The sequence below is a fragment of the Camelus ferus genome, chromosome 10, assembly GCF_009834535.1.
Source record: "Camelus ferus isolate YT-003-E chromosome 10, BCGSAC_Cfer_1.0, whole genome shotgun sequence".
Taxonomy (NCBI): domain Eukaryota; kingdom Metazoa; phylum Chordata; class Mammalia; order Artiodactyla; family Camelidae; genus Camelus; species Camelus ferus.
Window position 1 is genome coordinate 57,154,727 of NC_045705.1, and position 25,511 is coordinate 57,180,237.

General features: G+C 51.5%; 4 protein-coding genes across 14 annotated transcripts in view; 2 read left to right on the forward strand and 2 right to left on the reverse strand.

Annotated features, from left to right (window-relative positions):
• The first annotated feature begins 4,445 nt into the window (after positions 1–4,445).
• CHRNA10 (cholinergic receptor nicotinic alpha 10 subunit) lies at positions 4,446–8,997 on the forward strand. The gene is made up of 5 exons (XM_032489281.1): positions 4,446–4,519; positions 5,815–5,960; positions 6,373–6,527; positions 7,320–7,852; positions 8,540–8,997. Exons 2-5 carry the CDS (start codon positions 5,820–5,822, stop codon positions 8,995–8,997), a joined length of 1,287 nt encoding a protein of 428 aa, XP_032345172.1. The 5' UTR covers positions 4,446–4,519; positions 5,815–5,819.
• On the reverse strand, positions 8,186–24,928 carry ART1 (ADP-ribosyltransferase 1). 6 transcript variants are annotated; one of them, XM_032489259.1, is made up of 5 exons: positions 24,799–24,928; positions 14,237–14,354; positions 13,192–13,969; positions 12,128–12,169; positions 8,186–10,427 (listed from the first exon to the last, which is right to left on the reverse strand). In XM_032489259.1, exons 2-5 carry the CDS (start codon positions 14,297–14,299, stop codon positions 10,330–10,332), a joined length of 981 nt encoding a protein of 326 aa, XP_032345150.1. In that variant the 5' UTR covers positions 14,300–14,354; positions 24,799–24,928; the 3' UTR covers positions 8,186–10,329. The 6 variants fall into 6 exon arrangements, with proteins under 6 accessions (XP_032345150.1, XP_032345149.1, XP_032345148.1 ...); XM_032489258.1 differs by having other exon boundaries at positions 14,237–14,369; positions 24,799–24,895; XM_032489257.1 differs by lacking the exon at positions 24,799–24,928 and adding an exon at positions 17,726–17,855 and having other exon boundaries at positions 14,237–14,369.
• ART5 (ADP-ribosyltransferase 5) lies at positions 18,671–22,892 on the forward strand. Of its 6 annotated transcripts, none has more exons than XM_032489243.1 (6): positions 18,671–18,784; positions 19,681–19,696; positions 19,902–20,084; positions 21,068–21,797; positions 22,411–22,443; positions 22,528–22,892. In XM_032489243.1, the coding sequence occupies exons 1-6, from the start codon at positions 18,756–18,758 to the stop codon at positions 22,632–22,634; spliced, it is 1,098 nt and encodes a 365-aa protein (XP_032345134.1). In that variant the 5' UTR covers positions 18,671–18,755; the 3' UTR covers positions 22,635–22,892. The 6 variants fall into 6 exon arrangements, with proteins under 6 accessions (XP_032345134.1, XP_032345132.1, XP_032345133.1 ...); XM_014556681.2 differs by having other exon boundaries at positions 18,768–18,784; positions 22,531–22,892; XM_014556679.2 differs by lacking the exon at positions 18,671–18,784 and adding an exon at positions 19,057–19,170.
• Positions 23,388–25,511, reverse strand: part of LOC102512119 (short transient receptor potential channel 2) — a 33,455-nt gene continuing 31,331 nt past the window's right edge. The window contains exons 21-22 of the mRNA XM_032489262.1: positions 24,799–24,928; positions 23,388–23,902 (exon numbers count right to left, since the gene is read on the reverse strand). Of these exons, the coding sequence (XP_032345153.1) occupies positions 23,511–23,902; positions 24,799–24,928 (522 nt within the window). The 3' untranslated portion in view covers positions 23,388–23,510. The remainder of the gene's footprint in view (positions 23,903–24,798; positions 24,929–25,511) is intronic.

The window sequence follows — 25,511 nt, forward strand, 5'->3', positions numbered from 1 at the left end:
ACTTCTCTAGGCATTGGATTCCTGGGTCATATGATAAATGTATGTATAACATTACAAGAAACTGCCAGGCCATTTTCCAGTGTAGCTGTTCCATTTTTGCATTCCCATAATCAATGTATGAAGGTTACAGTAGCTTCACAACCTCTCCAGCACTTGGTATTGTTAATATTTTTTATTTTGACCATTCCAATAAATATGTAGTAGTATCTGAGGTTGTTGAATCATTAATAAAAAAATCTGACAAATAAAAGCCCTGGACCTGATGGTTTCACTGTCGAATTCTAACAAACAATAAAAAAAAACTAGTATCAGTCCTTGTCAGGCTTTTCCAAAAAATTGAAGAGAATACTTCCTAACTCATTCCATGAGGCCAGCATAATCCTGATTCCAACGCTAGACCAAGACACTATGAGAAAAGAAAACTACAGACCAATATCATTTATGAATATTGATCCAACAATCCCCAACAAAATACTTGCAAACTAAATTCAGCCGCATGTTAAAATGATTACACACCAAGTGGGATCCATTCCTCGAACACAAGGATGTTTCAATACATTAAGAAATTACTAAATATACTATACCACATTAACAGAATGAAGGAAAAAAACCCATGTGATCATCTCAATTGATGCAAAAAAGCATTTGAAAAAAAAAATCAGCACCCTTTCATGATAAAGATGACAAACTAGGAATAGAAGGAAACTACTCCAGCATAATAAAAGCCATATATGAAAACCAGCAATGAACATCTTACTCAATGTGAAAATGGGAATGTCTTTTCCTCTAAGATCAAGAACAAGGTAAAAATGTCTATTTTTGAAAAGAAACAGATTCACAGATGTAGAGAAAGAACTAGTGGTTACCAGTGGGGAGAGGGAAGAGGGAGGGGCAAGATGGAGGTGGAGGATTAAGAGGTACAAACTGAGGTATAAAATAAGCTACAAGGATGTATTGTACAACATAGGGAATATAGCTAATATTTTATAATAACTATAAATGGAGTATAACCTTTAAAAATTGAATCACCATATTGTATATTTGTAACATATAATATTGTACACCAACTATACTTCGATTTTTAAAATATGATATTGTAAAATACATAAAATTTAAAAAGAGAGAAATATCAACTTGAAAAAAAAAGTCTGTTTTCACCACTTCTATCAACATAATACTGGAAGTTCTAGCCAGGGCAACTGGGCAAGAATGACAAATAAAAGACATCCAAATTAGAAAGCAAAAGTATCTCTGTTTGCAAATGATATGATTGTTTATGTAGAAAACTAAAGATTCCACCAAAACAAACAAACAAATCCCACTGTTAGAACTATGGGATGAATTCAGCAAAGTAGCAGGATACAAAACCAACATGCAATATCAGTTGCATTTTTATACACTAACAACAATCTGAAAAGGAAATTAAAACAATTCCACTTATAGTAACATCAAAAAGAATAAAACATTTAAGAATAAACTTAACCAAGGAGGCAAAAGATATGCACTGAAAACTATAAAACATTGCTGAAAGAAATGAAAGAAGACACAAATTGAAAGACAGCCATGTTCATGAATTGAAGCACTTACTATTAAGCTGTCCATACTATCCAAAGCAATCTACAGATTTAATGCAATTCCTAACAAAATCTCAGCTTTTTTTTTTTTTTTCTGAAATAGGTCCACCCTAAAATTCACATAGAATCTCCATAGACCTGGAATAGCCAAAACAATCTTGGGCGGTGGGGAGAAAAAGGGGGTGGATGTAGCTCAGTAGTAGAGTGCATGTTTAGCATACACAAGATACTGGGTTCAATCCCCAGTAATTTCATTTAAAAAAAAGAAAAAGGAAAAGGAAAAAGCTTGAGGACTTATACTTCCTGATTTCAAAATTTACTACAAAGCTAAGTAATCAAAACTGTGATACTGGCATAAAGACAGGCATATAGACTAGAAATAGAATAGAGAGTCCAGGAATTATCTCTTGCATATATGGTCAAATGCTTTTTGACAAGGGTGCCAAAACCATTTAGTGGGAGGAAAGGACAGTCTTTCCACTAAATGATTTTGAGAAAACTAGGTATCTATTTGCAAAGAAATAAAGTTGGATAATTAACACCATATAGAAAAATTAAGTCAAAATAGATCAAAGATTTAAATGTAAGACATAAAATTATAAAACTCTTAGAAGAAAATATAGGGTAAAATCCTCACCACATTGGATTTGGCAGTGATTTCTAGGATATGACACTAAAGGCACAGGAAACAAAAGAAAAACATAGACAAACCAAACTACGTGAAAAGTTTTAATTTTGTCCATCAAAAGACACTACAAACTGAGTAAGAAGGCAACCTGAGTAAGGCAAACTGAGTAAGAAGAATGGGAGAAAATATCTGCAAATTATTTATTTGATAAAGGATTAATGTCCAGAATATAAAGGGAACTCCTAGAACTCAGCAATTAAAAATGGACAAAGGACTTGAATAGACATTTCTGCAAAGAGAATATACAAACGGCCAATAAGCACATAAAAAGGTGCTCAACATCACAAATCATTAGGGAAATACAAATCAAAACTGCAAATGAGATACTACCGCATACCCATTAGGATGGCCATTATCAGTAAAGCAGAGAGTAACAAATGTTGAAGAGGATATGTAGAAACTGGAACCCTTGTGCATTGCTGGTGGGAATGTAAAAAGGTATGTCCGCTGTGGAAAACAGTATGGCAATTCTTTAAAAAGTTAAAAACAGAATTACCATACGATCCAGCAATTCAATTTCTGGGTATATATATCCAAAAGAACTGAAAGCAGAGTCTTGTACACCCATGTTCATAGCAGCATTATTCACAATACTTGATACTTGAAAGCAACCCAAGTGCCCAACAGGAGAAGAATGAGTAAGCAAAATGTGGCACATACATATAATAGAATATTATTCAGCCTTAAACAGGGAGGAAATTCTGACACATGCTACAACATGGATGAAACTTCAGGACATTATGCAAAGAGTAATAAGCCAGACACGAAAAAAAAAAATGTGAACCACCTAGTCAAAATCATAGAGACAGAAAATAGAATGTAGTTGCCAGGGGCTGGGTCTTGTGAAGTGTGTGTTCCTGAAGATATCCTGACTAATTCACTGGGACCATCATGCAAATACTGTTGTCTTCTGTGCATCAAGCAACGTGCTAGGTACTTGACTTGTATTATCAGGTTATCTTATTTAATTTTTACAACAATTATTTAAGTGAGGACCGTTAATCCCATTATCCTGTTTGAAAAAACTGAAACCCAGGAAGTTTCAGTATCTTGCCCAGGTCAGACAGCTCAAAGGACAGAGCTGAAAGTGACTCTTAATCTTGTGTTTTACCTGCTACCCAATACCACCCATGATGCTGGGCGTGGGGAGAATGAGGAGGCTCAGACTGGGATGGCTGTGGGGACTCAGAGGCAAGGATGTGGGCTGCATCTCCTCTTTTGTGGGGCCACCTGTAGCAGCCTGAGGCTTGACACCATTCCCACCAGGAGGGGAGAACTTGCTTGGCACAAAGCACTTAGGCTAGACAGATATGTCAGTCCTTCACTGAGGGTAGAGCTGACAGTCTGAAGGGAGCCTCAAGAATGCAGCAATGGGGCCAGAGATAGGAGGACAGTTACCATCCACAGGCCCTGTCCCTTTACATACTTAATCCCCAGTCCCCTGAAGACCCTGACCCCAGCATCTCCATACCTTCCAACCTCATCAAGCTGAGCCTGAGCTGATCCCAGGTGCTGCCTTACAGAATTTGAATAATTCATGTCCCCGTGATCTGAGGTGTCAGTTTCACTCACTCTGTTCCCATGGACACAGGCGTCCCAACTGAAATTGAGCTAATGAAAAGGGACAAGGGGCAGGGCCTGCTGTCCAGTGTCTCAGGAGGCTCAGGACTGGTAGGTTCCCTGCCCCTGTCCTGCTGAGAATGCACCAGGCTCACCCAGAGTCAGGTGTAGGGGATGGAGGGAGGAAGTCAGGGGTCCTGAAACAGAGGTCGGAAAAAGGAAGAGAGGGTGGAAAGAGGAAGAGCAGAGTCAGGGAGGCAGAGAGCAAGAAACAATTATAGAGGAAAAGACAGGAGCAAATAGAGGCTGAAAGGTAAAGGGGGTGGGGAGCAGGGGCAGAGGCCAGGAGAGGCAAAGACTAGCAGAGAAGGAGGGACAGCAGATGCCAAGGACCAAGTACTAAAATCCCAGGGCAGGTACAACTAAGAGGGTCAGGTAACTGGAAGGGCTGCAGGGCTCCCTGGAGAGTAGTCCGATCCAACGGAGATCTCAGTCTTACTTTTAACTTCCAGGGATTGTCCACACCATCCTTGCCAGCAAGGCCTGAAGCTGCCCTAGGTCAGGCTGGGAGGCTCACACCTACGGACTTACCCCTCCTCTTGCAGTGGCAAGGCCATGGGACCCCGGAGCCACCAGCTCAGCCTCGGCTTCTCTGTCTCCTGCCTGGACCTTCTGCTCCTGCTCCCACTCCTTCCAGGTATGAAGCTCAGTAAACCAGCCCTGGCCTCTCTGGGTGTTGCTGCTATTCCTATCCTCCCTGAATCTCTTTCCACATGCTCTTTATTTCTGTGCTGGCAACAAGTGTGGAGCCAGGGGAGCCAAAAAGGGTGAGAGGGGGCTTGCCTGGCTGGGGTGGGAGCAGTGAGGTGGGGAGCTCCCAGGGGTAGGGCTGAAAAAGCCAAGGGGTGGGGAGGGGGGCAGATCATGAAGCTCCTTGAATGCCAGGCTGAGTTTGGGCTCTATCCAATTAGGGAGTCATTGAATGGGTTTCAGCAGCTACTGGTCTAGTCAGATTTGCTTGTTTCGAAGCTTGATTTCTCAGAAGTGTAAAGATGGTTAGAGAGGTGGGCCTGAGGCAGGGGAGCAGAGAGGAGGCTGCTGCTGCTGTGGTCCACTCAAAGGAGGATGGGCCTGAGCTGGAGAGGCCATGAAGCACTCAAGAGATGCTCAGCAGTACGACTGACAGGATTTGGGCACAGGATGGTTGGCAGAAGGAGGGGGCAGAAGCTAATTCCCAGATTTCCAGCTGAGATCACCAGGGGAGGGGGAGGTGCTGTTTGATGAGATGGGGAACACAGAACAAGGAGCAGGTTTCAGAGCATGGGGGAAGGAAAGGAGTTCATATTTTGGACCTACACAGTTCAAGGTGCCAAAGGACATTTAGGACATTCAGGTCTGGAGCTCAGGAGAAAATTCTGGGCTGGAGAAGAAAGGAGATGAGGGCCAAGGACAGGATTCTGGGGAACAATACTTAAATCAAGGACTGAGGACCATGAGGTATGTCACAAAAGCCCAGGGAAGAGTGTGTTTTCAGGAGGGAGGGGGCCATAGTGTCAGAAGGTTTGAGGAAATCAACTAAAGTACAGCTGGAGAAGCAGAGACAGGCTGGAGAGACGGGAGGGAGCAAGGCAACGGGGTTCCTGATGCCTGGGTGAGAGCTGGGACTCTTCTGGTCTGTTTGGGCCCCTCTAGCATTTGTGGTGGGGGAGGCAGAATCCAGAGCCTTGGGAAGGGGAAGGTGGGGAAGAAACCCATCAGCCTTGTTTCAGAAGACAGTATGTACTCACACTACGGCCTTCACCTCATCCATCGCGGGAGGCAGGCCAGGGAGGAATAGAATTGCAGCTAGAGGGGCACAGAGCAGGGACAGTCAGATGGCTGTGAAAGAATGGAGCAGGTGACAGGGCCTCAGCCTGTAGGAGTTACACAGTGTGAGCAGAGGCCCTTGGACTAGGGTTTCAGATGGACACCCCTTCTTCTTGGATCCCCTAGAGTGCATGGGAGCCGAGGGCAGGCTGGCACACAAGCTGTTCCGAGACCTCTTTGCCAACTACACAAGTGCCCTGAGACCTGTGGCAGATACAGACCATGCTCTGAACGTGACCCTGGAGGTGACGTTGTCCCAGATCATTGACATGGTGCGTTGTGGTTGTACAACCGTGGAGTGTGCTGGTGACAGTGTCAAGCAATGTGGGGGAGAGACCGGGATTATTCTCCAAATAATTATTTCTTGTAAACGTTAATATTAACAATAATGATAGCTACCAACTGTTGCATACTAATTGTTGGGTACCCACAGTGTGCCCAATACTTTGCACACTTAAATCCCTGCCTAGCAGGGATTATCACTCATGTAACTGCTAAGGAAACTGAGGCCCTGAGAAGACAAGAAACTGCCAAGGTCACATAGCAAAGCTGGTTGGGAACTGGACTGTGTGGGCAAGTCTGGTTTGTGGGTGCTGACCAGAGTCCTGCAGGTGAGTGTGCAGGCACAGGGGATGGTATGCACAGACGTGTCCACATCTGTGCGCACTCCCTGCCCTCAACTAGGATGAGCGTAACCAAGTGCTGACCCTGTACCTGTGGATCCGACAGGAGTGGACAGATGCCTACCTGCGATGGGACCCCGATGCCTATGGGGGCCTGGATGCCATCCGAATCCCCAGCAGTCTAGTGTGGCGGCCTGACATCGTACTCTATAACAAGTACTGCCTGTCTGGGCCCCTCCCCTCGGCTCCCTGTCCCTAGAGTTGCCCTTGGCTCTGGGTATGCACTCAATTCCCGTCTCCCACACTGAACCTGGCTGCTATGCTGCCCTGGAAGCTCCCCCCAGGACCCTTCTAAAGTGCCAGGAAGGTGTTGGCAATGGTGATCAGTGGTGCAGTAGGGCTTCCTGACAGCACACACACCATGGCCCCTGCCAAGGGCCTGCTGGAGGGACTTCATAGCCTGTCGATGGCACCACCACCTTAGGCTGTCCCAAGCCAGTGCATGCTGACTGTCTCCTTAGGAACCCTCTGTACGGTCCAGGGCCAGTTCTGCATCTTTCACAGGGATGGTGCTGTGTACAAGTGCCTCTTCACAGGACACTCCACCTTTCCAGGCCTGAGTCTCTCAGGGCTTCCCCACGGCCTGCCTAGGATTTCCTCCAGGGCTTAGCCCTCTAGAGCACTCCTTTACGCGGCCTAAGCCAGTTCTGTGTTTCCCAGACAACACAAGGCTCTGTATATTTTCCCCGAAGCCCCTCTAAGAGCTTTGCAGATGACACTAAAGTAAAGTCAATGTGTGCCGCCGCCAAATTTGGGGCTAGATCTGTGTCCCTTCTGGGCCCTTGAGGCGCTGACCCTTCTAGGCCTCCAAATGCACAGAGGGCCCTTTCCAACGCTCCCTCAGCCCTCTGTGCCACCCCCGCCCCTCCAGGGGTCAGCCCTTGCCTCCGCACCGGTGAGACCTGCTCCGAGACCACGGCCTCAGGGAGCCCCACCCTCTCTCCGCAGGGCAGACGCGCAGGCGCCGGCCTCCGCCAGCACCAACGTGGTCCTGCGGCACGACGGCGCCGTGCGCTGGGACGCGCCGGCCATCACGCGCAGCTCGTGCCGCGTGGACGTATCGGCCTTCCCGTTTGACGCACAGCGCTGCGGCCTGACGTTCGGCTCGTGGACGCACGGCGGGCACCAGCTGGACGTGCGGCCGCGCAGCGCCGCCGCCAGCCTGGCTGACTTCGTGGAGAACGTGGAGTGGCGCGTGCTGGGTATGCCGGCGCGGCGGCGCGTGCTGACCTACGGCTGCTGCTCCGAACCCTACCCAGACGTGACCTTCACGCTGCTGCTGCGCCGCCGCGCCGCGGCCTACGTGTGCAACCTGCTGCTGCCCTGCGTGCTCATCTCGCTGCTGGCGCCGCTGGCCTTCCACCTACCCGCCGACTCGGGCGAGAAGGTGTCGCTCGGTGTCACCGTGCTGCTGGCGCTCACCGTCTTCCAGCTGCTCCTGGCCGAGAGCATGCCGCCGGCCGAGAGCGTGCCCCTCATAGGTAAGCCCAGAGGGCGCAGGGAGATGGGGGAGGGGCCGGGGGAGAACGTCCCCCCAACCCCAACCCTAGGGCTGACCCGCGCGGGTCTCTGCAGGTGCAGGGGCGGGAGCCGGACCGGTCCTGGGTCAGCGGAGAGGCCCCCGTTGCGGGTCCTGTGAGCGTGCCTCGTTCTGAGATTGAGAAAGAAGGAGTAGGCTCCTTGCAGGAGACCACCCCTCTCCTCACCCGTAGGGGCGGAGGAAGGAATCCATCTTTTCTCAAAAGACTTGATCGAGGAAGATAGACTTCTCTCGGTATCCTTATAACATGCAAAACGTGTTGAGTGTCAGGCACTCTGCTAAACATTTGACGTTTATTAGCTCATCAAAGCATCACCACAGACGTTTGAGGAAAATTCTATGTAATTTGCCTCAGGTCTTGCCGGTTCTATTTAAGAGCGTGCCTTTCAAGGATTGTGGGTGAATCCAGCTCCCAGCAGTTAGGGAGCAGGTAGCCTCTGAGAACCCCATGAGGGAATGCGGGATGGGGAGCCCTTGGTTCTTACCTCCTTCCCACTTCCATCATTGGGCTTGGAGGCTCCCGAGAGTCTTATGGGGGGTGAGCCCATTCCTCCTATGCTCAGGCCCCTGGGGAGCTTAAGCCTCCCGAGTTCTTGCTTTGGGTCACAGCTCCCTCTCTCTCTTGCAGGAAAGTACTACATGGCCACCATGACCATAGTCACCTTCTCCACAGCGCTCACCATCCTTATCATGAACCTGCATTACTGTGGTCCCAGTGCCCGCCCAATGCCAGCCTGGGCTCGGGCCCTCTTGCTGGGACACCTGGCACGGGGCCTGTGCGTGAGGGAACGAGGGGAGCCCTGTGGGCAGTCTAGACCACCTGAGTCACCCCCTAGTCCCCAGCCTCCTGATGGAGGGGCTGGTCCCCCAGCAGGCCCTTGCCATGAGCCACGATGTCTGTGCCGCCAGGAAGCCCTACTGTACCACGTAGCCACCATCGCCAACAGCTTCCACAGCCACCGGGCTGCCCAGCGCCGCCATGAGGACTGGAAGCGTTTGGCCCGTGTGATGGACCGTTTCTTCCTGGGCATCTTCTTCTCCATGGCCCTGGTCATGAGCCTTCTGGTGCTGGTGCAGGCCCTGTGAGTCGGTCTGCTGCAGCCACAGCACCTCCAGACAGGAGTGGAACAGTCAGGTGGTGGTTGGCCCTTGGGCCACCCAGTCTCTCTCCGCTGGGCCTCAGCGCCTGGGACAGTCTCTCTGCAGTACTACTGACTTCACAAATCAGAGGGAGTACTCATTGTCTTCGTAACCTAACCTCTAAGGGAAAGCCAGGGCTTGCCGCTCTCCTGATTCCTACAGTGGGAGAACTCAAAAGGGTCAAGATCAAAGTGCAGCCCTGGAGGGAAGAACTGAACTTCGGTGCTGAGTGTTAGAGCTTTCAGTGGAGAGAATGCAGGTATGACAAACAGAATGGCCTTCTCCCTTCCTTCCTCTGTAACTGCTGTTACAGAGACTTGGTCTTGCCTGTCCCTGCCCATGGGCTCAGGGAAGGGATTTAGAATTCCTGGTCTAGTTCCAGAGCAGGAGGCCACACAAGGATTGGCCCCAAAGCCCCGACTCATAATAAAGTAAGTGTGTGCCTTGTACCTCCTCCACGTCCTGATTTATCCTCAGGCCTATGGTGGCGGAATTTGAGGTTCCAGCCTCTTAGGAGCCTTAGGATTCAAGGATCAGAGGAGAAATTACATCACTGCTGACAAGAAAATGACGGATTCGATTGAGACTCTAGCAGAGGAGCTAAAGCTCTCTCAGCTCTTCTCCTGCCCCCCTGCCCTCTACAGTTAGAGCCAGTCCACCCTATTCTCACAGTGACATCCAGAGAGCTTGCCAGTGCCCACGGTGGAGGGGGGTAGTTCAGGGCCCCACATTCACAAGGTATTTGTTTCTTTCTGACTTTCACACGTTTTCTGGCACCACTTCTGTGCCTCAGATACAGTCCCTGCCCTCTGGGAGCTCATAGTCAGATGTGGGAGACAGGCACATGGTATAAAGAGGCAAGGCCCCTAACCCAGCAGGGTGGAGAGACCAGAGAAGAAGGCTTCCTGGAGGATCGAATAGGACATGTCCAGGCGCACACGGGAGGCATTTGAGTAACATCAGCAAATGCCATGGCCAAGTACTTTCCTGCCCAATCACACCCCTCCAAACTAGTTTAATCTTTTATCTCCAAGTGGGTGGTTACCTGTCCTGCAGTGCCCCCACCTCTATTCGGCATCTTACTCCTAGAGCCCTGGGTGAGGCTCAGTCCCCACATTCTCCTTTTCCCATCAGCAGGCCTGCCAGCTGCTGGAGAAAGTCCCAGAGTTTCCTGCAGATAGAGTTACCATGGATCTTGGTCACACTTAAAGCACATACGTGGCCAACATCCTCACGTTGGGCAGAGGCAGCAGGTGGAGATGTTCAGTGGCTGATGGATCAGAGGAGGCCTGAAGTCTCTGGAGAGGCTCCCCCCACAAGGAACCAAAGCAGCAGTAGAAGGGACCAAACTGCAGAAAGGGGGCCCTGACCCATGGCTGCAGGGAAAACAGAGGCAGAGAGATTTAGGAGCAAGGTGAGGTACACAAAGAGACGAGATGAAGAGAAACAAGCAGAATGCACCGGAAAGATTGATACACAGAGCGTGATGGGAGAGAGGATGAGGAAGGATTTAGGGAGGAAGGTGGACTGAGATGAAAAGACCAAGGAGAGCCCCAGGTCCCCTTCCAGAGGCCATTAGGTCTGTCCTCTGCCTGCTGTTGACACAGCTGAGACACTGTGGGGTGGAATGATGTGTGATAGCAGTCTGAGCGGGATCTGGAGATGTTGAGCTTTTCTCCCCTGCCCGGACTGGTAGGAGAGGTGCTGGTAGACCGGGGCAGAGGGGTGAGAATCCTAAACTTACCCAGTGTTTGAAATTGCATTATCAGAACTCAAAGAAGCTGGGTTGGAGGCTGGAGACCTGGCTTCTAGTGTTGACTCTGCCACTAACACAGTCACTGGAGCAAGTCACTTCTGTCTCTGGCTCTCTCTTTACTATATAATGAGGATAGTATTCTCTGTCCCACATCCTTCCAATCGATTACTGTGCAGTAAGTATAAAATAAGGCAGCATCTAGGAAGGCAGGGGCCAGCCTGGTGTGGTGGCTCAGAGTTTGGCTCTAGGACCAGACTGTCTGGACCCCACCTTTTGCTAGCTCTGTGTATGGGGCTGGTTGCTTCACCTCTCTGTGCCTTCACTCTCATCTGTAGAACAGGGGTAATGACAGCACCGGTACATTGGATTGTGGTGAGGATTCACGTGCCTGGAACTCTGAGGGGTACTACGTCATGGAGAAGGGTGGGAACAAAGTGGAGGCTGGGCTCCTTCCTGCCGCTCTTCCCCAAGCCCTGAGGGAGGAAGGTGGGACCCAAGGGGGTGGGAGAGGCGGCTGTGGTTTCTTCCCTGGGAATGGCCTGTTCCAGTAGGTTCCCCTGGGAAAGCCTGTTCCCATCTAGAGAAGTGGTGGCCCAGGCAGGCCCTGGCACAGCAGCTTTTCAAGAGAAGAGAAGAGTCACAGCCAAAGGGGATCATCTGGTTCAATATGCTTACTGTACAGATAGGGAAACTGAGACCTAGAGCAGGAATAACGGGTCACAGAGAGAGTCAGGGCAGAGCCTGGGCTAGAACCGAGGTCTCCAGCACCCAAGGCCTGACCCTAACTTTGGGAGGTGGTCTGAGGGAGCCCTGAGGGCAGTAACAGACAGAGGGTTCTGCAGCTGAAGGAGGAGAAGCCCAGGGAGGACTTAGTGGGAGTAGCTCTTCCCTCCATCACCTCAGTGTAGCCTGGAGCTCTCTGGGGCTGATCCGTGGCCTGCTGTGAAGGAGAGGACAGCCCTGGGCTGGGGGGCAGGTGTGTCATCTCGCCAATCACTGCTCCATACACACACGTATATCCTCTGGGAGAGGTTAGCATCCCCCAGAGGTGTCTGCTTAAGAGAGTTTACTTTTTGGGGGGAGGGTATAGCTCAGTGGTAGAGTGCATGCTTAGCAATCCCCAGTACTTCCATTAGAAAAATAAATGAATAAGTAAATAAATAACTTAATTACCGTCCCCCTCAAAAAAAGAGTTTACTTTTTTTGATTAAAAGGGTATTGTTTTCCTTTAAATGGGGATATCCATCCAGGAGAAGGGTCCAATCCCAGGACAGCCTGGCCATCCCCAAACAGAGCCCCATAGATGCTTGCAGCTCTTACCTGAGTTACCCAGCCTGCAGGGCCCAGACTTGCATTGCTTCTCTGTAAGGAATAAATGGTAAAGAATCAAGAAGGGCTCAGTAGCTCTCAGGACCAAAAGGGGCCCCAGAGCCCCGTTGTCCATCCCTCACTTGCCCTGGGAAAAGCTGGTGCATTTCCCCCTAATTCTGCTTCCTTATAGTAAGACCTCTCTTGCCTGGGTTTGACTTGACCCATGAGCAGCAGGGCCAGAAGGTCGTCTGGGCGCTCCTGCTCCCTCGGCCTGTAACCTTGCCTCCCTGCCACACCCACTTCTCCCATGCCTTGTCCCAGCAGAGAAAGGGAGATTCTTTGCGTGTCTCCCTCACCTTCCATCAACTCATGCATGCTTGTGATGCTGTCCAAGATGGGAACTGAAGCCACCTTCTCCCACTTGGTCCATGGTTCCAGCTGACAGCCTGCCTCTCACTATGAAAACTGGGTCTCACACGTCCCTGGGCATCCCTCAGCCAGGACCAGCAGCCCACAGCCCCATCAGAGATTAAGGACCTGGGCCCATCCTCATGATTCCTCCTCTGTTGGGTCCTGGGGGTATGGTCACGAAAGCATGTGAAAGCTGCCACAGTCCGAACTAGAACTTAGTGGTGTCGTACCTGACTGCTGTCTCCCCATCCCCACTCTGCACACACCACACCTCAGGATTTCTGTTCAGTCCAATAAACACATTCCTCTCAGAAACTGAGGTTGGGGCGCTTACTCATTTCCAGCAACCGCTTCCAGCCGGGAGAAAAACCTAAGTCTGTTCAGCCCACAAATGACCAGAGACACCTGCCTTGGTGAGGAAACCCTAGCCTCCCAGCAGACAAATGGCCAGCTCTGGCTTAGACACCTCCAGGGTCAGGAGGCAAGTGTACTACCTCGGAAGGTTATGTCTCCCCTTGGATGGAAGTGGTGGAGGGGCTGGGGGACAGGATTGGGTCCTCTGGATTGTTGGTTTCCTTTAAATATCTGTGTATGTGCCCTCTGAAAATGGGACTGGGAAGCCCACCTCCTGCACAGCTGCTGGCCTGCTCATGCCCGCTCACCTTTGATGTACTCACAGTTGTACGTGCTGCGCTTGCCCAGAGCCCTGAGGTAGATGCGAGCGGGGCCCTGGGCTGGTCTGCTGGCATTGATCACCTGGAAGGTCTCGAAGGGAGGGATCAGCACCTCCTCCTCCCCAGGGAAGAAGGAGTAGCCCTTTACAGGGGCCCCGAGGCAGGTCCAGATGCCAAAGAAGGTGTCCTCGCCAAACTGCTGGGCTGCAACATTCTGCAGGGACGCGGAGGCAAAGCCCCCCAGCCTGACGGTGGCCCCGGGCCCTGCTGGCCAGAAGCGCAGACCATGCACCCCTCGGAACACCTGGCGGCACTGGGGAGAACGCTGGCCCCTGCCCAGCAGCTGCAGGGCCTCAGTCAGCAGGAAGTGGAGTGTCTTGAAGGAAAAGTGGTGGAGGTAGTGGGCCCGGGAGCGGCCAGCCTCTCGCACGGCTGCGTTGAACTCCTTGTGCAGGGGGCTGTTGGCTGTGTAAGCCAGGAGGGCCACCCCATGCTCATCACGGAAGCCAGGGGGCGGGGGCAGATGGGTAGGGCTGAGGCCCCACTCTGGCCCCCAGGCCTGGCGCTCCTGCCAGTGGCTGCTTGCCTGCGCCCAGCCGTCAGCGTACACTCTGTTGGCCTGGAACTCCGTGCGGTTGAGGTCCGGGAGAGCAGCCGTCATGGCTGCGGCACAGCCAGCATACTGGTCGTCAAAGGAGGCCAGGGCCATGTCCAGGGGCATTTCTCGAGAGAAGAGGTCTCGTCGTGTGATGGGGTGGATCTGGGCCTGAGGGAGGGGGTACAGCAAGGACAGAGAGAGTGGGCCCTAGGAGAACGGGAGCGCTGTTTTCCAGCTTTCTCCTCCACTGAGCCGAGAGTGAGCAAGGTCCCCGGACACGCTTAGAGAGGAAGGGGACTAGGAACTACTAGCTATAAATTCCCCGAGACCAGGGTCTGGGGCTGTCCTCTTGGGCTGAGCAATCCCCAAGGGAAGCAACAGGCAGAGATCCAAAACCAACAGCTGGAGGATGGGGACAGTGGAGGATGACCATACCTGAAGTGCTTCCAGGAGGCCCATGGATACAAGCAGCAGAGACATCATGGCAGGGATCTGCATGTTGGAGGTGACCCTGAGCAGGTTACTGTCTCTCTTTGGGTCTCAGTTTCATCATCTGGAAAATGGGAATCTGCACAATTTAATAAACATGAACTGACACCTAGTCTGTGCCACTCGCAGTGCTTGGCACAGAGTCACAGCATTGAAATGGAGGCTCAGAAGAGAGAGAGGACCCTTCTTGCCAGAAGGAACATGGGAGACTTCCTAGAGGAGGTGACATGTGAATAGAGTCTTGCAGGATGAATTGGAGAATAAGGCTTCCATCAGTGGAGGTGGGAGAGAAAAGATTGAAGTTTGGGGGTGGGAAAGGAGTTTGGGGTGGCAGGAAGAGCAAAGGTATTGGAGGTAGGAACTCTTCGGATGTAGAGTGTAAGATGTTTTGTCTAGTGTGGCAGAGCTTGCAGTGTGGAAATGTTGGAAAGCCTGGGGCCAGTCCTGAAGGATCTTGACTGCCACAGTGAGAGGGCTGGGCTTCCCCTCATGGGAACGAGAGGTTGGACCAGGGCAGATCCAGGAGTGCTCGGCTTGGGCCATAGCAAGACTCCAGGGACAGGCTTAAAGCAGGGCTTGGGGATCCAGAAGGTCCTCCTCTCTCCCTGCCGTCCTCCTGCCACTGAACCTTCTTCCCCTAAGCCCTCAAGTTGCTTCTGGGCCGGGACAGATGGAGACCCAGGTGGTGAGGGAAGGGGGGCTGGGTGGAGGGAGAGAAGCCTCCTGCACCCTGTGGGTGGGCACACTGAGGACCTGAAGTGGCTCCAAGAAGGTGTCCCAGCCTTATTGATGGACACTTAGGGATTTTCCCCTAATTTTTTGATACTGTAGTGAATATCCATGTGTGTAAGTCATTGTCTACTTGTATGCATATTTTTATAGGAAAGCTATCAAGGAGATGATGCTTAAATGATATGAATAGTGTTCATGTAGATAGCCACTGCCAAGTTGCCATCCAAAAGGCCCAGTTTGCTCTCCCACCAACGGGACAAAAGTGCCCTTTTCTTCACGTCTTTGCCAACACTGGTATTACTCATCTCTTTTCATTTTCATTTAACTGGTGGGCACAAATGGTATCTAGTTTTTAATTTACATCTCTGCTCACTAACAGGCTCAATCATAACTTAAATTTTTAATATTTTAAAGTTTTAACTGAATTTTTTAAACGGAGTACATTTTCATTGTTCAGAATTTATAGTCCACAAGGCACACAGTGAAATGTCCTTCTCTCACTGATTCCCGAGCCCCAGCCTCAGCCTCATCTCCCTAGAGACAACCAGTGTTCCCATTTCCTGCATATCCTTCCAGAGACTGTCTGTGCACGTACCAGCAAATTCACAGTGTTTCTGTTTTCCTTCTTTTACACAAATCGTAATACAGTGAGTGGTCCTTTATCTTTGGGAATCTGATGAAAGCTGAAACTTCTCAGAAAATGGATATATGCGCCTTTACACAAATGTTATACAAATTTCAGGGTAGTTATGTGTCTGCCCCAGTCTCACTCAGATTAAGCATCCATGCTCCCTAATCTCCTCTGGTTGTTGGTTGGAGGCTAAATTTTGACAGATTAATGACCTAAGACACTGGAATGTTATATGGCTATAATTCTATGAGTCTCCAAATCTAAGATCCTGTAACTGCTAATACATAGTTTAAATTGAGGTGTGAGCTTCTCTGGGCAATGGGGTTAACAGCAGTTTTTATCAAGCTAGCTCAGGGTGGTTCCTGTGACCTTGCCATCAGAAAAGCTTCATGTAATCCACTATCCCTATTATTCACCCAGTCACCCAAGATGGTCACTTGGGTTTCCATTCATTCAGTCATTTATCAAATACTAAACTAGTTGCCCACTAATGCTAGGCACAATATGGGTCCATCCTAGATTCTCCTTCCCTTTGCGCATCCCCACATCCCCTGCCATGGGTCAGGTCTGCCTCAGCCTCCTCCCTGATCTCCCTGCCTCCACGGTCATCCCTCCTAATCTATGCTGTGCAGCACAGAGAGGATGTTTCTAAGGCACAGCTGGTCGTGTGTTCCTCAACCTGCTTAAAAACCCTCTGTGCCAAACCTGACTGGGAGAAATATCTCAAAGCACAGAGATGAAAATTAAGAGGGAAGAGGTGAAAACACATATTGGGGGTGGGGGGAAGCAACAGAACGAAATAAAACTTCCCTCCATACCCTTAGGACAGAGTCCAGCCTCCTCATGCTGACGTTTGAAGTCCTCTGTGACCTGGCCCACCATGACCTCTTCAGCCTTGTGCCTTGCTTGGCTTCCACAGTACAGAACCAAGTTCCAGGTGAGGCGCTGTTCCCTCTGTGTGGCTCTGCACACACGGCCATCTGCTGGGAATGCCTTTGTAATGCTACCTACCCTTTAAGGCTTAGCTCAGGGGCCACTTCCTCCAGGAAGCCCTCTGACTCCTCTGGGCTTCTATCGCCCTGTGCTTTTCTCTGTCACTGTCCTAATCATACTGGGCTGCCCTTCTGTGTCAGTCTCCCCTTTTGGCCTGTGAGTTCCTTGAGGGCAGATATGATCCACTCTGTGTCTCCAGAGCTCAGCCCAGGGCCAAGCACAGGTGAGGCCTACTGAAATGTTTGCTGGGAGTCTGAGAGGCTTTCTGGGTGTGGCTAACAATGCAGACCACTGCAGAGCAGGTGGATTGATGACTTAGTGACCAGATTTTGGGGGAATGGGGTATGGGCCAGAGTGATGGGGAGGGTCTGGGAGGCCAGGAAGTAGAGGCACTGGGCAGCCCCTTTTCCTATCCCAACTGCCCTCTATCCTTCCTCTCATCCTGCTCAGGGTACTTCTCTTATCAATTTCCTGTCATGCAGGCCCTCAGTGAACTTTTCCTACTGGGGATGTGACTCCGAATCCCTCCCTAGGAACCCCCAAATTTCCCAATGGCCCCAAACCTCCCTAGGTATCCCAAACCTCTCCATCAAATGTGCAATGGCCTGAATGTTTGTGTTGCCCCAAAATCCATATATTAAAAACCCTAATGCCCAATGTGGATGTGATAATATTAGAAGGTGGGGCCCTTGGGACATAATTAGTTCATTAGTTCATGAACCCTCATGACTGCGATTACTGTTCTTAGAAAAGAGACCCTGCAGAACTCCCTAGCCCCTTCGACCATGTGAGGACACAGTGGGAAGGTGCTGGCTATGAACTAGGAAGAGAGCCCTCACCCGACCAGGCTGGCACCCTGATCTCAGACTTTCAGCCTCCAGAACTGTAAGAAATAAGTGTTCGTTGTTTATAAGTTACCCAGCCTGTAGTGTTTTGTTACAGCAGCCTGAACAGACTCAAAGCTTGCCTGAAACTTTTCCAGATGACTTCTGTAACTCTATGATTAATACTCCAATTTTCCCTTAAAAAAAACCTCTTCCCCTGCCCAGCGCCCAAGAGGAGGGTAGTGTGCCCCTTACCTAGACCTTCTCCAGGGTGGGGAAGCTGGTGTTGGTCTCCAGTGATGGCCACAAGGGGAGGGGAATGGCGGTTTTCTCCTTTATACCATCAATCCCCCACCCCTGCACCTCCCCCATACAGCTGCTCAGAAATGTGACACTCCCCCATCTATTTCTGGATGTCTCCTCAAGGCTCAGGAACACTCACCTCTGCCCAGTCTGCTCTGGGCCAGCACTCTTCTCATGAAAAAGGGAATCCCTGAAGCTAGAGAGAAAGTGGGCCGAAGCGTCAAGGATCCAGGCTGGGACAATTGCTTCCCCACTGGGTTTGGTCCTGAGTCCAGCACCCCTGGCCTCAGGGAGGATCTTCTTACATTTTGTTCCTTTCATGTGAGCATGGAAGGAGCATGGAGGTTCAAGGAGAGAGTCCCAGATTAAAGAGGCTGGGCCTTGGTCCCAGCTCCAGCACTAATTGGCCATGTGATGTTGGAGGACCTCTGCCTCACTCAGGACCCTTGTTCAAGGACTAGATTTGACTCCGTCTCTTGGGGTCTTTCTTGGGGTTCTAGGATTTGGGATGGGAAAAGCAATTCCTCAAAGCCAGAGGGTAGAGATAGGACAAAGCCATGATACCAGTAGATCTGGTCCCAGGGACTGTCCCTGCAAGTCTAGCTGTCCCAGACAGTATCTCCTGTTCCCGCAACTGTAAATGCTGAGGATATGTAGGTGAGATCCTGGTTTTCCACAATAATAGTAAACAGCAGAGTGACTCCTGATTTTCTAATCTTGGAGCGCTTCGGCATGGCCAATCTCATTGGAAGGGGGCAAAAGAACTTGTCTTGAAGCTGTGTTTGCCTGACAAGCACCCTGGTCTTTCGGGATCCCACTCTTTTCACCTCCCTCTCCACCCTCTCCTGAGCTTGGACACAGTTTGTCTTCCTTTTTGGTCTACAGGAAGGATTTTGGAGAAAGCAGGATTCCTGGTGAAAGTGAAGGAAATTCTTTGGCTGGCAACCTAAGGGGTGAGAGGACTAAGGATAGGGCTGAACTAATGAGCCTGACCAGGACGAAAGCCCTGGGGTAAGTTTGACCTCCTGTGCCCACCTCAGGTTCATCAGGTAGCAGGCAGCATCTCTTAAATCCTGGCTTTCAGGACCTCCAATTCCTCTGGGTAATAACCCTCCCAACCTGGTGAGGCTCAGGCTGCCAGAACGCTCTTCCCAGAGCTGCTTGCTGATTCCTCAGCTGGCCCCTTCTCGCCTTACCTCTGAGTTGGCATCCAAAACTCAGAGCCAGGTTATTTATAGACAAGCCCAGGGAGGTGAGGGGACAGGCTAGTGTTTATAAACATGGGGTCACCTGAATCTGAGAGGTCGGGAGAGAGAAGGTCTGGGGGCAGGGCTGGACCTTGAGGATCTGAGACAGAGCGCGCAGCATCTGGACCAAGCTTACTGAAGGGAAGCGGGGTAAAGAGACGAGAGGGGGCTGGGGGGCGCTCAGATGTTGGACCACGGGTGATGCAATATGCGGGCCAAATGCAAATTGCAAGCAAATCAGGCAGTACACAAGTGGTGACCTCTCAGCGGGCTGGACCGTCGGGGGGGCTCCTCGGCCTAGTGGGCTGGTGACCGGGCCACAGCGGTCAGGGCCCGTCCGAGGGAGAGACCAAGTCTCAAAAGTCCCCTCCTTCAGCCCTAGTCTTGCTCGAAACAAAGAGGGCCCTGGAGAAAGACGGTGCAGCCCTTTGGAAGGAGAGTTGCGGCACTCAGCCCCTTCCCCCGCCACTCCCGCTCTCCCCACCCCAGTGTCTGTTGTTGGAGAAGAGAGGTGTCAGGTTACCGCAGCGGGGGCTATAGTTAGCCGCGGGACTTTTTTGATCCATGAGACTCCGGGGACTGGGGACAGGGGACAGCGCAGCGCCGGCGCAGACTTTAGCCCCCGCCGCCCTGAACCTTCTGTGCTCTTCCCGCTCGCAGCTTCCGCAACCTCCAGGTGGGTCCCCGCCCCCCACGCCCACCTCATCCCCTTCCCTCGCCTATCGGAGCCCAGTTACCGCCCCACGTTTATCAAACCCGGACGGCAAGGGGGCGACCCGGAGGCCAGGGAGCTGATACTGAGGTTGTGCTGGGAGACGATAATATCCAAGCCCCGCCCACTCACTTAGGCCCGCCCTTGGTCCCTCCTCACGCCCCTCCAGGTCAGGAGCGGGACCAGGGACCCTCACATCACAGAAGAAGGGCTCCTGGTCTCTGTCCCGCAGCCCATCGAAGCCAAGACTCCACTCTCATCCGGACCTCACCCTCCTAAGTCTCCCTCAGGGATAATGCTGGTGACTCTGTTGATCGCCCTCAGCTGCCTGGGCCTCCACACCCTCTGGCAGGTAATAGGCAGGAACTGTCTGCCACAAAGGGAACAGTTCCTGGAAGACCCTGAGGAGGTGAACCCAGAGCCTGACTCCTCAAAGACCCTTCTCAGGGACTGTTCTCTAGGATGCCAATCCTCTTAATCCTCTTCCTCTCAGGAACCTCCATCCCTGCAGAGAGCCCCAAGTTCCCGTTCCCTCTCCCAGAACTCCCACCTGCACCATTGATCCTCCTGTGGTCCTCCTTCCTTCATACCATCCTCCCTAGGGACTGCCTCCAACTTTCTCCTCCCACTTCCTATCTCCCACCACAGGCCTAGCCCAGGCAAACCGGGTTGGGTTACCTGTACTGCCCTCCTGCAGCCCCTCTCAGACCAGGGACTCCTCCCCACTCCTACCCCAGGTTTGAGGATGTGGGCTTGTAGAGCAGGAGAGGACTCACGAGTCTCAGACCTGACAATGACTTGGTGTGGTGTCTGAACACTTACATGAGAGGGAGTCTGAGGATGACAATGGGATCAGGTAATTGGGGATTGGCTGTCCATTTGTATGTCATCTGCATATTGAGTCTTAGATCCAGGATGGCTCTTGAAGGTCATCCAGCCCTACATCCCACCAAATGCAGAAACCTCTCTAATGATAAAATGACCCCTTTTAGGTAGTACACAAGTGAGGATCTGTATGCTGTCCTTACAATAACTGTATAAAGTTGGAAGTATCCTCAGTTTATAGGTGGAGAACCTGAAGCCCAGTAAAGTTAGGAGACTTGCCCAAGATCTCACAGGCAGTAGGTGGTGAAGTCAGGATTTGAACCCATGTCTGTCTGACTCCAGTGCCTGTGTTATTTAAGCCCTTGGGCTCCTGCCAAATTTCATATCCCAGATATTTGGGCATAGAAATGAGCTTTTGTGTTTCTAAATTGATCTGCCACCAGGACCTCTGTCCAGTGCCCTGAACTTGTACGTTTTTCTGTGTGGCTCCTCTCTTCTTTATCTCCATAGGCCCAGTCTGTTCCTATCCTGTCCCTGGGCCTGGCTCCAGACACCTTCGATGATACCTATGTGGGTTGCTCAGAGGAGATGGAGGAGAAGGCAGCCCTTCTGTTAAAGGAGGAGATGGCCCGCCATGCCCTGCTGCGGGAATCCTGGGAGACAGCCCAGGAGGCCTGGGAGCACAGGCATCGAGGGCTCACCCTGCCCTCTGGCTTCAAAGCCCATCATGGAATTGCCATCATGGTCTACACCAACTCATCCAACACTCTGTACCGGGAACTGAACTGGGCCGTGCGGACAGGAGGCAGCTCCTGGGAGGTCTACATGGAGTACTTCCCCTTCAAGGCCCTGCATTTCTACCTGACCCGGGCCCTGCAGCTGCTGCGAGGCAGCGGAAGCTGCAGCATGGGACCTGGGGAGGAGGTGTTCCGAGGCGTGGGCACCCTTCGCTTTGAACCCAAGAGGCTGGGGGACTCTGTCCGCTTGGGCCAGTTTGCCTCCAGCTCCCTGGATGAGTCAGTGGCCCGCAGATTTGGTAATGCCACCTTCTTTTTTCTAAGGACTTGCTTTGGGGCCCCAATCCATGCCCTGTCTGTCTTTCCGGAGGAGCGTGAGGTGCTGATACCCCCGCATGAAGTCTTCTTGGTCACCAGTTTCTCCCAGGATGGAACCCAGAACCTAGTGACTCTCTCAAGCAGTAATCAGATCTGCAGCCACTTTAACTGCGCCTATCTGGGTGGTGAGCCATGCATGAGGGAAGCAGGACTGGCAGGGCGGGTAAAATAAACCAGGATGTCCTTCCCTTCACAACCCCCAGGGCCTTCAGGAGACCTGCTTGGTTAATGGGGAAGTTGAGTGCTAGAAGTTGACTGGAGTTATTTTTCTCTGTGACTCAGGTTCTGCCAGCTCTGAAAAGGTCCTATAAGTGTTTTCTGGATCTATGAATAGTCTCAGATAATTTTATAAGTGTTCTTGAAAGGTTCCTTATGCTCTACAGTCTAATAGACCCAAAGAACCTGGTTAAGGAGAGTATTAAGCAGAGAAAAGTGACAAGAGTGCTGCTTCCGACCCAGGGGGCCCTGGGAATAAGTGGGACTGACGGGACACATGTGCTATTCCCAAGGGCTGAGGCAGGGACGGAGTGACTGGGGCCAGGGTGGGAGCAGGGATGGATAGACAATCTGGGAAAATTTCCTGGAAGGAGGAGAAGGGAGGAAAGTCAGAAGTTTGTATGTAGGAGAAAGGAAAGATGGATTAAGATGGGGAATGGGCGTGCCAGGGCCTGGTGGGAATGGAAGCTTGGGGTGTGAGGGGCTGTCTATCTGGAGGCCTCACTATGCTGTTTATTGCAGAGAAGAAGAGGCTGAGCTGTGAGTCTGTGCCAAGTGAGTCAGCCTTCTGCCCCTCCCTCAGCTGCTTTGACTTCCCCTGGCCTACTGACCCTTCACTGCCTTTTCTTCTCTCTCCAGCAGGAGGGCAGCCAGACTCATCCTCCAAGGGCGCCTTCTCTCTGCTCTCCTGGAAGACCCTGCTCTTGGCCTCTTGGGGGTTTCAGCTGTTAGTTGCTGGGCCCTGAAAGTTCAATGCCTGCCACTTAGGAGTCCTGGGAACTGGTGATTTTCATATGAAGAAGAGCGGCTTCGAAGAGCCTGGAGAAGCAAGAACATAGTTTCGGACCCAGTGCTGGCAGCCATCTCCCCAACCAGGATGTCGAGGGATCTGAGGCCATGGTAGGGTGGAGGGAGCCTTGCTATGGTGGTGGGGACTCCCTGGGACAAGGGTACTACTGTGATGGCCACTCAATTAAACAGTGTTGTGGTGTGGTGACATCAAATATCATGATTGGTTTATTCCATGAGATTAGACCATCTGCTCTGTTCTGGCCTTGTGGGACTCAGGGACTGAGGGACTAAAAAGAATAACTTCTTGATCACGTTTAGTTATGGTCCCCTGTGCCGACCCCCATCACACACCATAATTTGCAAACCCAGGATCTTTAATAGCCAGAGGTTCCTCACAACAGCCCTGAAGGCAGGAAGGGGGACAAATGGCTTCCTCGGCCATCTGTCAGATGAAGAATGCACAGCCAAAGAAGGAAGCAACTTGCTTAAGGTTGAAGAGTTAATATTGAAACCAGGCCCCCTGCCTCCCAGTCCAGAACCCTTTCCACCAAAGATCTGGAGAAACTCAAAGTAGGACCCTAAGCCCAAGAAACTTGGGACCCCAGAGCAAGCCGTTTCTCTCTGCCCTGCTCCCACAAGGGTTTATTTCAGGAGTGAGGATCTCAATACCTCAAGAGACAGAAATTCTCACACATTCTGGAGGCAAGTGACGTCTAGAACAGAGACTTTATTTAGACAAGGGAAGCAGTATTGGCTCCTACTAAGTGACCCCACCTTCACCCATTGAGGCTGCTCTACTTGGCAGCAGAAGAAGGGAGCCTCCTACTGCATCAGGACCCCTCCTTGGTTCCCAAATCTTCCTCCTGGGGCAGGTCCCCAGCCCCCTCTGATTCTTGCTCCCTGTGCACTAACACGTGAGCTGGGGAGGAAGGGCCTGACTCTCTGGAAGCTGGAGTCCTGGCCCCTCCGGCGTCCTGAAGCCCAGTTTCTGAAGACACCTGAGTCCCCACCATCCCTGGTACTGTCAGCTCTGGGGTCTCGGGGATAGGGGGGCCCAGGTTCTGGAAGCTGTTGCGCACTCGGGTGATGTAGCGACTGAGGATGCTGGCACCATCGGGTGGCCGACGTGTCCCTCCCTCTACCAGAGTCCTCTGCACACCGGCAACCTCACTTTGCAGTCGAGAGACAGTCTTGGTCAGCTCTGTCAGCCTGTTGCCCAGGTCTGGGGGAGTGGGAGTAGTGATGGGGAGGCCTCTCAGACGATGAGCCTGCCCTGTATCCCTTCCACCCTCACCACAACCCCAGGGGATGCCATGCCTGGGGGGGTTCCTGAGGCAGGAGAACAAGGGGAAGTGAGAGATTGGCTTATGGGCTGGGGATCAGGTGGGCAGGCCGAGTCTAGGGCAGGTGAATCAGCAGGGCTGAGGTGATGGTGAGTTTAGAAGATACTAAGAGAAGGGGTCAAGAGTCGTAGGGATGGGAAAGGTTCTAATGGGTAGAGGTTTGTACACCCGCCCTCCTCCCTGTCAGCCCCTGTCCAGCGCACACCCACCCTTAGGGCCCAGTTCAGATTCCACCTCCTCTTTCTCCAGCTTCTGATACTCTATCCTTCTCCCTTCCTTGAGCCTTTCAAAATGATAGGCTCTTTCTCTCCCTTCGGCTCCCACTGCAATTGTGTCTCTTTTTCTAAGCACTTTCTGCCTAGTAAGACATTTTCTCTTCTGCACCAGATTGAAAGCTTCCCATGTGTTCCTGCTCTACACTTCCCACCCCAGCCCCATGACAGGGCTGGGAACAAAGGGGACATAGCAATGAGAACTTGTTGAATAAGTGAATGAGTGAATGCATGATGAATAACATGAATGAGTGAATGGGTAGGGGAGTGAGTAAGAGAATAAATGAACACATGATTGAAGGCAAAAATGAAAGATTAAATTAAATGAGTGTAGGAAATGTCTGAATGGGTCAGAGGGTCCACACTTCCTGTGGAGGTTGTGGCTTCCAAGGGCAGGTCTGAGGGAGCCACAGAGAACTGCAGGCTGGATGAGGGGGGTGAGGCTGGCTGTTCTAGCTGAGCAAGGAACAGGGATGGGGACAGCTTGGAGGTGAGCAACTAACCTTTCCGACGGGTCTCTTCGAACTCCCGCCGGGCAGTCTCTATGTAGCGCTGTACCAGGGCCTTGATCACACGAAGGTGGTAGGATCCATGCTCTTCCTCCCCAGGCCCTGCCCCTGCCCCAGGATTGGCCTGGGATGGGAAAACAGGAGGGTGAGAGAAATTCTTCACCCCCAGCCTTTCTCTAGTCACTGCACTCCAGGTGATAAAGGATGGAGGCAAAGTCTATGCAGACTTCTCTATCCCTGAAGGCCACACATCTAGACCCTGGTGCAGTCCTGGAAGGTGGTCTGGATGGAGGCCTGAAGTTGAGGAGTGGCTAAGCACAAGAGAACTAGGGTGGGAGGTGGGCTAGGCTTAGGAAAGGAAGTGGGGAGTGGACAGGGAGAAATGTTGAGCAGGGCAGAGTTGAGCTCTCTCTCCTGCTATGGGCCCAACCTTGGTTTTCTTGGATTGAGTTAGTGCAGATTAACCCCACCCTTCAAATTCTGCTGAGGGGGAAACTCGGGAATGTGGGGAGGTATCTGCATGGACCAGCTCATCCACATGAGATGGAAATTATCATGCAAATTAGTATGATTGGTTCTGGGTCCAGTTTTAGGCCTCCAGACAGTACCATGAAGGCAAGTCAGGCCTATGGAGAGAGAGCAGAGGTGAAGTAGGTGAAGTGCTGGACTCGGAAGATAAAAACTCAATCCCAGCTGGGGCACTTTGA